Below are 13,682 nucleotides of genomic sequence, written 5' to 3' on the forward strand. Positions count from 1 at the left end.
TCTCTCTCTCTCTCTCTCTCTCTCACCCAACCTACTCTGCAGGGTTGTTGTAAAAGAAAGATAACCTGTTTTGAGCTCCTGAGTCAAGGGCCTAAATCTGAATCATTGCATATATGTGTATACATCATAGGCCATCTGCTATGAGTTTCTTCCCTGAGTTTCTTCAAATTGTCTTTGACCTCCTTGTATGTGAACGTAACTCTGTGCCCATTAACACAACTTTTGCAGTTGTCGTCATATCATTGAAAAGCTGCACACCACCAGGGCAGAAGTGAGTTGAAGCTGTGTGGGGATTAATGGAGCTTTTCATTTCAGTGCGCGAGTCAGTTTCACTCTTTGCCTCACAAGGAAAAGGAAACTTGGAATGCTTCACGACCCTTGACTTGCTTATTAGATCCTTCTCTTTTGAGGGCCTGTAAAGGTTCCATCATGCTAATGATTTCTAAGTTTATTAACTTCCTCTGCAGCGGGTGGAGTTTCCTGCTACCTTCAATGAAGTTGTGGTGAGCCCTTCATGGGGGAAGCTGTGTTTGGACCCTTACACAGTAGTCCTTGACTTATACAGACATGTCAGACACAAGGCCCGGAGCCCGGATGCGGCCCGTGAAGTGCTTTCGTGTCGCCCGCGAAGCCATCCTGGAAACAGGCCAGCCGGAGCCAATGTACAATTTTGTGGTGGCCATTTTGGCACTTGCCCGGGTGGACCATGCCTTGGCACTTGCCCCGGTCCCACCCCCTTCTGCCAGAGACCCTCAGATCTGTCCCACTCCTGCCCAGGCCCCCACAAGCACCCTTGACGGGAATTATGTAGAACTGGCCACGCCCACCCAGTAGGCCACACCTACTCCATCCACGGCCACCCAGTAGGCAGCACCCACTCTGGCCACACCCACCCAGCCCCCCCAGGGCAACCGCAGTGCTGATGCAGCCCTCCGTGAAATTGAGTTTGACCCCTGACTTATGACTATTCATTTAGCAACCTTTTGAAGTTAGGACAGCACTGGAAAAAGGGACTGTCCTTGCATTTACAACCTTCCCCGTGGTCATATGATTGCCATTCAGGTGCCTGGCAACTGATGTTCTGGGGTCACATGATCGCTGGCTTCCAACCAGCAAAGTCAATAGCGGAGGCTAAACTTGCTTAACGACCAAGTTGATTCATTTAACAACCAGGGCAAAAAAAAAAGTCCTGAAATCAGGCACGTTCACATGATGACTCTCTTAACAATCACTCTGCTCTGGTCCTAATTAAGATCGTAAGTCAAGGACTACGTGTAGACCAGTGCCGTGTACTTGCTTAGATGTGGTGTTCATCAGGAAATGAGCAGCACCATCGTTTGAGTCCTTTCAGCTATTCCAAAAAACAGAAACAAAGATAGAGAAAAAAGTGTTAAAATTGAAAGTGTTTTCAGCTGTTTCATAATCCTGGGGGAGATGGCCTAATTCAGCAGTCCTCAACCTTTGCAGCTTGGCGGCCGGGCTGGAGGGGGAGAGAGGAACCAGGCCGCGTGAGTGGTGGGCCAGCACACACATACATACACACGCACACACACAGCTTGACTGCAAGATTACCTGCGCACACATGAGTGCTACCCCACAGCTCATGCAAGTCAAGCTGCGCGTGCATGTGCACCAGCCCAGGGCCCGGTTGCAAATAGGCCACAGCCCAGTAGTGGCCCGGGGGTTGAGGACCCTTGTTCTTCCCTTATCTTCAGAGTAGATCTTTCCAATTAGGTAAAAATGGATAGCAGAGGTGCAACGCTTTGTAACTTATCCAAAAAGTAGCAGAATTCAGCCAAAATGCAGAAATAATAATGTTGGAGTTGACTGAATCAACATTCAGTACAGTTCCTTGTTCAGATTACAAAACCATGGGGATAATCTGGTATCACTTTAGGCATAAATGCCGGCTGGATGACTTTGGGCCAGTCACCAGGAGGCTGTGAGTTCTAGTCCTGCCTCAGGCATGAAAGCCGGCTGGGTGATTTTGGGCCAATCACCTAATTGTCCTAATTGACTCTTTATGGTCAACATCTAACATTCAGCCTACACAAGCTTTGATTAGCCCACCCAATGTTTATGCTGATCTGTAGATACCAAATCTAACAAAATAATAGCAATGGTACCAAATCAGCCAGGATCTATCTTAATCCAGCATTTTCTTTCTCTCAATGGCCAGCCAGATGGCCTACAAGCTGTAGATGGAAACTCATATCGTTGATCCTCAGAAGTTGGTATGTCCCTAACTTAGAGGTGATATGGAGTCTTCAAAATCCATAGTCTCCAGTCTTCAAAAGTCATAGTCTTCCATAGAACTATCCTTTGGGAATTTATTTAATTCTTTGTTGGTGAACCATCCAGGGTAGTGGCCACCACCACATTTTGTGATGAATTCCACAGAGGTTTCTTGGCCATGAGGTCCATTTGTTGGGTGGGGAGCAAAAACAATAAGGGAAAAGAGACAAACCTAACATTTTTAAAAAATGGCAATAAGGGAAATGATTGAAATTGGATATAAGAGATATGGAGTATTATGTTTGTCTGTCCATCCATCCATGTGTCCTTCTAAAGCACGGGTGTCAAACTCGATCGTGTCACATGACATATCGTGACGGTTTTTGCCTTTGCGGAGTTGAGGGGGCGTAGCCTATGTGTGACGCATCTGGCCTGCAGGCCACCAATTTGACACCCCTGTTCTAAAGGAAAGGTGGGGTTGTTGTTAATAGTTGTGAAGTCGTGTCCGACCCATCGCGACCCCATGGACAACATTCCTCCAGGCCTTCCTGTCCTCTACAATCTTCTGGAGTCCATTTAAGTTCACACCTACTGCTTCAGTGACTCCATCCAGCCACCTCATTCTCTGCTGTCCCCTTCTTCTATTGCCCTCCATCTTTCCCAGCATCAGGCCCTTCTCCAGTGAGTCCTTCCTTCTCATAGGTGGCCAAAGTACTTGAGTTTCAACTTCAGGATCTGGCCTTCTAAAGAGCAGTCGGGGTTGATCTCCTCTAGGACTGACCGGTTTGATCACCTTGCAGTACTATGGCCCTTATATGACTTGTGGACTTCTACTCCCAGAATTCCTGAGCCGGCATGGCTTACATATTGATCCTAACATCAGCATTCCTAATTAACCCAGAATTTAGGTGGCTGGCTCAGGAATTCTGGGAGCTGAAGTCCACCAGTCATATAAGGAGCGTATTTCCTCACCCCTGATCTAACGTATGCTCTCCATGTTCTCCATCTCTCATAACATCATCCCTTTCATGCTGCAGAGGCAAACACACCCCTTGCTGCAAAGGTTCTGGGGAACTTGGCTGTGCAAGTGTCATTGCGAGCCAGACCTGGATGAGTTCTGAATACTGGATTAATTAGGAATGCTGATGCTCGGATCAGTTTCCCCAGCTGCTTCAGCTGCCAAGTCTTAATTAACGAAGCAGAATGGCTGAACTGTTTCATAGAGGAAGCTGCTATTTGGAAGAACAGCTCCAAGAATAAAGAGTCAGATTGGCAACTTTAATATGGGATTTTGATCACGTGACCGTGGGGATGCTGCAACAGTTGTTAAGTGTCAAAAATTGGTCATAATTTCGTTTCTTTTCAATGCCTTGATAACTTCAAATGGTCACTAAATGAACTGTTGTAAACTGAGGACTATCTTTCTAATCCCTAATCCAGGGGTCTTCAGATTTGGCCCTTTGATGACTTGTGGACTTCAACTCCCAGAATTCCTCAGCCAGCGTGCCTGGCTGAAGAATTCTGGGAGTTGAAGTCCACAAGCAGGGCTCTTCAAACTTGGCCCTTTGATGACTTGTGGATTTCCACTCCCAGAATTCTGGGAGTTGAAGTCCACAAACCATAAAAGGGCCAAGTTTGAAGACCCCTCCCCTAATCCCTGCTTTTACCTAGGCTGCGACGGGCTGAAACTGCTGAAGTTTTTTCAAAGGCAGCCTCACATAAATTGCAGAGATCAAATGTCCACAGCAGAGATGCATGTAAAACATTTTAAAATGTTTTATACAGTTGTTTTTATGGATTGTACATAGAGTCTATGTACAATCCATAAATCCATAGAGACGACTCAAGGTGAGATGGGAGGCATATAAGCTCTATCAATAAAAAAAATAAGTAAGGTAAATAAATATAGTTAATCCTTGACATATAACCGTTTGCCTAGCAACTGTTCAAAGTTACACAGACCTTCCCAGGGCTATTTATGAAGTTTTGACAGCTGACCCATCCCCATTGTCATGTGAACATATTCGGCAACATTTTATCATACTCTGGGCCTATGCACATGATTTACGATGTTTTTTGTAGAAATCAGCATTTATTTCTGGTTTCTAGCAATCAGTGTCAATTATGGACAATTTATTTGCTGAAATAATTCTGCATTGAATTAACAATTGCCACAAAAAGAGTTATAATATTAGGCGCGGTTACATGGTGACCTTAACGACGTATGATTATAAATTCCTTGTAATATCCATTCGCCCTTCAGAGTGCCAATATATTCGTGCCTCAAAAATCAGAATGAATAGGCCTTGATTTTGTCAGCTGTGAAAAGAAATCTTCAGCTATGAAAATAATTTAATTTCAACTTGTGCAGGAAAAGTACCGTTTCATTCGCTCTCCTGAACACAGAGGCACAGAAAGTTTATTCAGTTGCATTAATTCTCTACTGCAGTTCATTGATCTGGTTTTCTCTCTTTTTTTTTTCACAGATAAATTTTGTGTTTCTGTTTAACATAGTTAGGATTCTAATGACAAAATTGAGAGCTTCAACCACCTCAGAAACCATACAGTACAGGTAAGTACAGTATTAAATGAGATTAGACCTTACGTTGCTAAGGGAACTGATTGTTACATGAGTGGTGCCCAATTTTACAACCTTTTTTGCTGTGGTCATAAAGTCAAACACCTCGGTTGTTAGGTTACTCACAAGATAGTTAAACAAATCTGGTTCCTCCCATTGACTTTAGTTGCTAATGGTGATAAAATGACCCTAGGATATTGCAACCATTGTAAATTAATTAGTGAACAATTAATCAGTGGAACAACTTGCCACGAGAAACTGTGAATGCTCCATCACTGGAAGTTTTTAAGAAGAAATTGGACAACCATTTGTCTAAAATGGTATAGGGCCGTGGTGGCGAACCTATGGCACGCATGCCACAGGTGCACGCACGCCATCGCCCCAATCCTAGACCTTCAGCTGGGTTTTATAAAACCTTTTCGCTTTAGACCTTCACCGCCATGTGCAAAAAAAAAAAAAAGGTTCAATCAATTTTAACTTCTTACGGGGAAAAAAAGATCTCGCAAAGTTGGAATTGACTGATTGAACTTTTTAGTCCCACCCAGTCTGCCATTACCACCACAGCCACGCCCACCATATGGGCCACACCCACCTAATGGGCCATGCCCAATCGGCACCCGACAATACATAAGTGGGTTTTGGGTTGCAGTTTGGGCACTCGATCCCTAAAAGGTTCGCCATCACTGGTATAGGGTTTCCTGCCTGAGCAGGGGGCTGGACTAGATGACCTCCCTTCCAATTCTGTTATGCTAAGTAATTCTAAATACATGCCAAGCATCCAAATTTTGATCATGTGACCCTGAGACTGCTGCAACGGTCCTAAGTGTGAGAAATAGTCATAAGTCACCTTTTGAAACTTTGAACGGTCACTAAATGAAGGGTTGTAAGTCAAGGACTATCTCTATGGCATGCTTTGGTTGCCACAGTATAAAAAAGATGTTGAGGCTCTAGGAAGGAATGCAGAGAAGAGGAACAAAGATGATTGGGGGGATGGAGTATAAAACATCCGAAGAACTGTTGCTGGAATTGGGTGTGTCTAGTTTAATAAAGAGAAGGACTAGGGATGGCATAGCAGCAGTCTTCCAATATTTGAGGGGCTCCTACAAAAATGAGGGGATCAAACTATTATCCAAACGGCAATAGCAATAGCACTTAACTGTATATACCGCTTCACAGTGCTTTACAACCCACTCTAAGCGGTGTACATAGTCAGCAGCATGCCCTCAACAATCTGGGTCCTCATTTTACCGACCACAGAAGGATGGAAGGCTGAGTCAACCTTGAGCCAGTCAGGATCGAACTCCTGGCAGTGGGCAGAGTTAGCCTGCAATACTGCATTCTAACCACTGCGCCACCTGAAGGCAGGGCAAGAAGCAACAGAGGGGATTGGAAATATAGTTTGTCTGGATTTTGTCTTTGTGCTGGATTTTGGGCTTGATCTTTGAGTTCTCCTCCACAGGAAGGCAGTCAAAGCAACGTTAGTCCTCCTTCCGCTTCTAGGAATCACCTACATGCTGTTTTTCGTCAACCCAGGAGAAAATGACATTTCCCACATCTTTTTCATCTACTTCAATTCTTTCTTGCAGTCTTTTCAGGTAAGAAACCAGAAGGTTAGTATCAAGATCGTGTCATGCTACCGTTTTAGTAAGGCCACACTTGGAATCCTGCATCCAGTTTTGGTCATCACACTGTAAAAAAAGATGCTGAGACTCTAGAAAGAGTGCAGAGAACATCAGCAAAAACTATTAGAAGACTGAAGGCTAAAACATACAAAGAACGGTTGCAGGAATTGCATTATGTCTACTCTAATGAAAAAAGCCATAGAGGTGACATAATAGCAGTATTTCAATATTTGAGGGGCCACCACAAAAAAGAATGGAGTCAAGCTATTCTCCAAACATCTGAAGGCAGAAGAAGAAGCAACGGATGGAAACTAATCAAGGAAGGAAGCAACCTAGAACTAAGGAGAAACTTCCTGACAGTGAGAACAATCAATCAGTGGAACAACCTGCCTTCAGAAGCGGTGAATGCTCCAACAGTGGAGGTTTACAAGAAGAGATTGGATGGTCATTTGTCTGAAATGGTATAGGGTCTCCTGCTTGAGCAAGGGGTTGGATTAGAAGACTCCCCAAGGTCCCTTCCAACTCTTTTAAGTCTGAAGGAGTAGCTCTCTAATCATGCCAAAATTTAGTTCAGCACTCATGTCAAAAACTGGACGTCTGTATGTAAAAGTCTAGATTATAATTTCTGTTCCTATCATCTATATTTGAAATGCATCACTTAGACTAGTTTCTTGCACCTTAAATACAGCAATAATAATAATAATAATAATGGTGATGATGATGAAGAAGGAGAAGAAGAAGAAGAAGAAGAAGAAGAAGAAGAAGAAGAAGAAGAAGAAGAAGAAGAAGAAGAAGAAGAAGAAGAAGAAGAAGAAGAAGAAGAAGAAGAAGTTGTTGTTGTTGTTGTTGGAAGGGACCTTGGAGGTCATCTAGTCCAACCCCCTGCTCAGGCAGGAAACCCTATACCATTTCAGACAAATGGCTGTCCAGTCTCTTCTTAAAAACTTCCAGTGTTGGAGCATTCACCGCTTCTGGAGGCAGGTTGTTCCATTGGTTAATTGTTCTAACTGTCAGGAAGTTTCTCCTTAGTTCTAGGTTGCTTCTGTTAATAGAGAGTAGAATTATAATTAAAAGAATGCAGGCAAATTCTCAAGCTGGGCTTCTTCACATTTATAGATCAGTGTTTTTCAATCTTAACAAGTTGAAGATTTGTGGATTTCATAGCTAGCTGGGGAAGTCCAGGTATATTCAACATGCCAAGGTTGGGAAATACTGCTATATAGATCATCACTAGATTTTTGCCTAAAATTTGAAATCTCTGAAACTGCCAGGTTGGGGAAGATTAACTATTATACTTATTATGGGCTACATCTTAATATGTAAAAGCTTGCATCTAAATTGCACACAATTACTCTGTTCCTATAAATAATTTCTTTTTTTTATCCTGAAGGGAAAAATAATAATAATTATAATGATGATGATGATGATGATGATGATGATGACAAAAAAGTCTGGATAGTGGACGTGGCAGTGCCTGGAGACAGCAGAATAGACGAGAAAGAACTGGAGAAGATAACAAAATACAAAGACCTACAAATAGAAATAGAAAGACTGTGGCAAAAGCAAGCAAGGGTAGTACCAATAGTAATAGGCTCCTTGGGTGCAATCCCAAAACAACTGGAGCATCACTTGAACACCACTGGCATTGACAAATTCACTATTAGTCAATTGCAAAAGGCGGCCTTACTAGGAACTGCTTCCATCCTGCGACGATATCTCAAATCCCATCAAACATCCACATCTGCCTATCCCAGGTCCTGGGTAAGGACACGATAGGTAGACAAAATGCCAAATCCAGTCTGAACATCTGACTGACTGTGCGATGATTCATAATAATAATAATAATAATAATAATAGTAATAATAGTAATAATAGTAATAATAGTAATAGTAATAATGGAAGGAACCTTGGAGGTCATCTAGTCCAACCCGTTGCTCAGGCAGGAAACTCTATAGTATACCATTTCAGAAAAATGGCTGTCCAGTCTCTTCTTAAAAACTTCCAGTGTTGGAGCATCCATAGTTCTCATGGCAGGTTGTTCCATTGATTACTTGCTCTAACTCTTAATATTAAAATCCACCTCTTAATCTTTCTCTTTTTTTCCTAGGGGTTTTTTGTGTCTGTGTTTTACTGCTTCTTAAATAGTGAGGTAAGTTGCACTATCCTGTTTTTATTAAACCAAAGGGAATTTTTTGTGAAGAAATGAAACCTGTTCCAAATTGCAACAAACAACATGAGAATTATTAGATATATTTATTTTCTAATCACAACAAGAACAGCACTATTAATTTTATGCAGGGAAGAGTAGAGTAGCGTAGCGTAGCGTAGAGTAGAACGGAACGGAATGGAATGGAATAGCATAGCATAGCATAGCACAGAATAGCATAGAATAGAAACTTTATTGTCATTATAAATGCATACATTAAAATGAAAGATAAGTGGGAAATGAGTTATTATCTGCTGTAGGAAAAGGTAGATTTCAGTACGGAGGGCTGATTCCAATGTCTGCCCTCAAATCCACATGTGTGGGATAATTCAATTTCTCTTTTTAATATAAAGATATATTAAATATAACATAAATATTTTAATATCATATTTATATTATTTGTAATGTATCTACATTAAAAGAAAGTGATAGTCTTAATAAAATAATATTTATATAATATTTATTATGATACAAATAATCTTTTATTAAGATTATCATTATGTAAAGTACAAATGGAACGAGAAGGGGGGAGAACTGTGGGATAAAGGGAAAAAGGAATAAGGGAGGGGGGGAAATCATTAGCTTCCAACCTCTTTCAGTGCAGTAAAATACAAAATAAAATTAGAGCCTAAACTTTTTTACTTTTTCATACTTGGTAAATATTAACTATTGCTATAACAACAAAGTAGTCAGCAAAACCTAATGTTGAGCTTTCATTTTTTTTCTATCTTGAGCATAAACTGTAGAAGTGGTTCCTAGAAACAAAATTAGATATATCTTTTTTTCTAATTAAAACAGTTACAGAAAGTACTAGAACAGGGGTAGGCCACCTTGGCTCTTTTATGACTGGTGGACTTCAACTCCCAGAATTCCTGAGCCAGCCATGCTGAGGGGAAAGGGAGAGGTTTCCAAGCTGAGACATGCCGGCTCAGGAATTCTGGGAGTTGAAGTCCACCAGTCATAAAGCGGCCTAGGCCTAGACCAGGGGTAGGCAACCCTGGCTCTTTTATGACTCGTGGACTTCAACTCCCAGAATTCCTGAGCCAGCCATGCTGAGGGGAAAGGGAGAAATTTCCAAGCTGAGACATGCTGGCTCAGGAATTCTGAGAGTTGAAGTCCACCAGTCGTAAAAGAGCCAAGGCTGCCTACCCCTGTACTAGACATACAACAACAATTGAGCCCAAATTTTTCCACTGCTAAGCAAAACATTTGTTAAGTAAATTTTACCCCATTTTACAGCTTTTCTTGCCACAGTTGTTAAGTGAGTAACACAGCTGTTTAGTGAGCCTGGCTTCCTCCCTTCACTTTGCTTGTCAGAAGGTCGCAAAAGGGGATCGCGTGACTCCAGGGAGATTGCAATCGTAATAAGTACATGCCAGTTGCCGAGCATCTGAATTTTGATCACGTGACCATGGAGATGTTGCAAAGGTTATAAATGTGGAAAAAAAATGGTCATAAGTCACTTTTTCCAGTGCTATTGTAGTGGAATGAATGGTCTCCAAGTGTCTTACTAAATATAAGACAAGGATTACTTGTAATTCTCTAGTATAACTCCATCATTTAGGTGGGATTATTTATTTTCTACTAACAGTCCTATTAACTTCAGGAAAATTGACAGTCAGTACTGCGGACTATCTGGCAAATAAGGATGAATTCCAGATCTAGATCTTCATACTTGCTTTAAAGGGTGGCCCTGGGGTTTTTTTGGGGGGGGAGCGGCAGAATCAAGATCACGTGAAGTGTTAATACCACTTTACAATGCCTTGGTAAGGCCACACTTGGAATACTGCATCCAGTTTTGGTCACCACGATGTAAAAAAGATGTTGAGACTCTAGAAAGAGTGCAGAGAAGAGTAACAAAGAGGATTAGGGGACTGGAGGCTAAAACATATAAGGAACGGTTGCTGGAATTGGGTAGGTCTAGTTTAACAAAGAGAAGGACGAGGGGGGACATGATAGCAGTGTTCCAATATCTCAGGGGCTGCCCCAAAGAAGAGGGAGTCAAGCTATTCTCCAAAGCACCTGAAAGCAGGACAAGAAGCAACGGATGGAAACTAATCAAGGAGAGAAACAACCTAGAACTAAGGAGAAACTTGTTAGAACAATTAGCCAGTGGAACAACCTGCCTCCAGAAGCAGTGAATGCTCCAACACTGGAAGTTTTTAAGAAGAGACTGGACGGCCATTTGTCCAAAATGGTATCGGGTTTCCTGTCTGAGCAGGGGGTTGGACTAGATGACCTCCAAGGTCCCTTGCAGCTCTGTTCTATTCTATCTTGGCATCTCCCCAGATCTCTCAAGATTTGGAGGAAAAGGTGGTACGAACAGGAAGTCCTCGACTTACAGCCGTTAGTTTTGTGACCATTGGAAGTTACAGCGACCCCCAAAAAAGTGACTTATGACTTTTTCACACTTACAACCATTGCCACATCCTCATGGTCACATGTTCAAAATTCGGACGCCTGGCAATTGACTCGTATTTATGACGATCGCAGCATCCCGGGGTCACGTGATCCCCTTTTGCCACCTTTTGACAAGCAACGTCGATGGGAGAAGCCAGATTCACTTAGCACAGTGGTTCTCGACCTTTTTAATGCCGTGACCCCTCAACCAGTCGTAAATCGAGGACTACTCAACCGGTCGTAAGTCGAGGACTACTCAATTGGTGCAGCACCGTTTGCAGAATGGGACTTTTGGCGGGCTCAGCAGGGCAGAGACAGCCTGGACAATTCCTGTTGGCTTTTGAAAGCCAATAGAATTAGACTCTATTCAAGAGAGTCTCTTCTATTGGCTTTCAAAAGCCAATAGAATAAAAGGGAGTAGGACAGCTAAGGAAAAGGGGGAAAAAATGGCGGACTGCGTTGTTTGGCGACCCCCGTGAAATGGTTGTTCGACCCCAAATGGGGTCCCGACCCACAGGTTGAGAACCACTGACTTAGCATACTAACTTAACAAGTGCAGGGATTCACTCAGTAACAATTGCAACAATTCAGACTATAACTTCACAAAATTTCTGTCTTGCTTAGCAACAGAAATTTTGGACTCAGTTATGGTCACTAGTCAAGGACTATCTGAACATAGAAATCTGTTGTTTTTTTTAAAAAAAATTAGCAAACCCGAGTATATATCAAAAGGGGAAACTGAAGGAAACTGGATAATTCTGATTTATTTTCACTTGGAGAAGCATCTTTGGATACACCACACCAGACCTCTAACCAGATTCCTCTCTTTTTTTGGGATTTTCCAGGTGCGTTCTGCAGCTAGGAAAAGGTGGCATCGTTGGCAAGATCATCATTCCCTCCGGGTTCGCGTGGCCCGTGCCATGTCCATGCCCACCTCTCCCACCAGGATTAGCTTTCACAGTATAAAACAAACTGCGGCTGTGTGAAGAAGCCCAAAGCCCCTGGAGCACTGTTTCTCAACCTTGGTCCCTTTAAGACTTGTGGACTTCAACTCCCAGAATTCCCCAGCCAGCATGGGAGATGAAGTCCACTCACTCTGGCTAGAGAATTCTGGGAATTGAAATCTATTCATACTGGCTGGGGGATTCTGGGAATTGAAGTACACTCATACTGGCTAGGGATTTCTGGGAGTTGAAGTTCACTCAGTTGCTGGGGGATTCTGGGAGTTGAAGTTCACCCAAGTTAGCTAGGGATTCTGGGAATTGAAGTCCACATATCTTAAAGTTTCCAAAGTTGAGAATCACTGTTCTGGAGAGACCTGTTTTCCCTTGTGGTTTTCTCCCTCCCAATTGAACCTGTATTTTTTTTCCTCGTTTTTAATTCCCAAAAAAAGCAACTTGGGTTTATTTCTCCAGAGAAAACTCTTTGTTTTAATACAATGCTCTTTTTTTCCAAAGAAAATGGAGTTTTTTTTAAAGGGGGCTGTGGGCAGAAACAGAATTGGAGAGGGATATCAGCAAGGAATCTTCCCTTGTTGTCCAAAATCCTAATTTTTTGGCTGGACAGAATCACCAAGTGAGACACTGCAAGGGGAGAATATGTGGCTGGTGGTCAAAAAAGTCAAGATGGTAGCTAGGAAAATGCAACTATGGAGCCCTGCCACTTTTGAAAACCACCATTTACTTTTGATTTACATCCTGCCTTTGTTATGCAACTCAAGGCACCTTAGCTAGCATCCCTTCCTCTGATTTTCCCTATAACAACACCCCTGTGAGGTGAGCTGGGCTGAAAGAAAGAGACTGGCACAAAATTACCCAGCCAGCTTTCGGGCCTAAGGCAGGACTAGAACTCACTGTCTCCTAGTGATTGACCCTAAGTCTCCCAGCCACCTTTCAGGCCTAAAGCAGGATTAGAATTCAGTCTCCTGATGATTAAGTCACCCAGCCATCTTTCAGCCTAAGGCAGGATTAGAATTCAAAGTCTGCTGGTGATTACATTAAGTCACCCAGCCACCTTTCAGCCTAAGGCAGGACTAGAACTCACCGTCTCCTGGTGATTGGCCCAAAGTCACCTGGCTGGTTTTGTGCCTAGGGCAGAACTGGAATTCACAACCTTTCAATTTCTAGACCAGCCGTAACCACTGCACCAAACTCTCATCTCAACCTTTCCCTCCCCCCCCCAGTACCCTAGCCTTTCAAAAAGAACTAATAAAATTATTTATTTATATTGTATTTATGATATAAATTTTCCCCTTTCTCTTTAATCATTTTGTTGAGTCCGTTATTACAAACAAATGACTCACACACACATAAGATGATTCTCGGAGGCCGCCTGGAGAATTTTCTTGGCAAGGCTTTTCAGAGGTGGTTTGCCATTGTCTCCTTTCTAGGGCCAAGGGAGTGACTGGCTCAGACTGGGAGTGACCCAGCTGGCTTTGTGCCCAAAGCAGGACTAGAACTTACTGTCGCCTGGTTTCTAGCCTGGAACCTTTAACTAATGCACCAAACTGGCTTTCCAATTTGTGATTTCCCTTCTACATGTTTCAGGAATTTGGGTTTGTTTGTTAGATTAGTAATAGTAGTAAAGTTGGAAGGGACCTTGGAGGTCATCTAGTCCAACCCCCTGCTCGGGCAGGAAACCC

General features: G+C 42.7%; 1 protein-coding gene across 1 annotated transcript in view; it reads left to right on the top strand.

The window, feature by feature from the left end:
* Nucleotides 1–12,149, top strand: part of CRHR2 (corticotropin releasing hormone receptor 2) — a 117,181-nt gene extending 105,032 nt beyond the window's left edge. The window contains exons 9-12 of the mRNA XM_039364508.1: nt 4,722–4,807; nt 6,273–6,408; nt 8,543–8,584; nt 11,887–12,149. Coding sequence (XP_039220442.1) covers nt 4,722–4,807; nt 6,273–6,408; nt 8,543–8,584; nt 11,887–12,027 — 405 coding nt within the window. The 3' untranslated portion in view covers nt 12,028–12,149. The remainder of the gene's footprint in view (nt 1–4,721; nt 4,808–6,272; nt 6,409–8,542; nt 8,585–11,886) is intronic.
* Nucleotides 12,150–13,682: the final 1,533 nt, after the last annotated feature.

Source organism: Crotalus tigris, unplaced genomic scaffold (genome assembly GCF_016545835.1).
Source record: "Crotalus tigris isolate CLP2741 ecotype Arizona unplaced genomic scaffold, ASM1654583v1 scf7180000019767.335678, whole genome shotgun sequence".
NCBI classification, from domain to species: domain Eukaryota; kingdom Metazoa; phylum Chordata; class Lepidosauria; order Squamata; family Viperidae; genus Crotalus; species Crotalus tigris.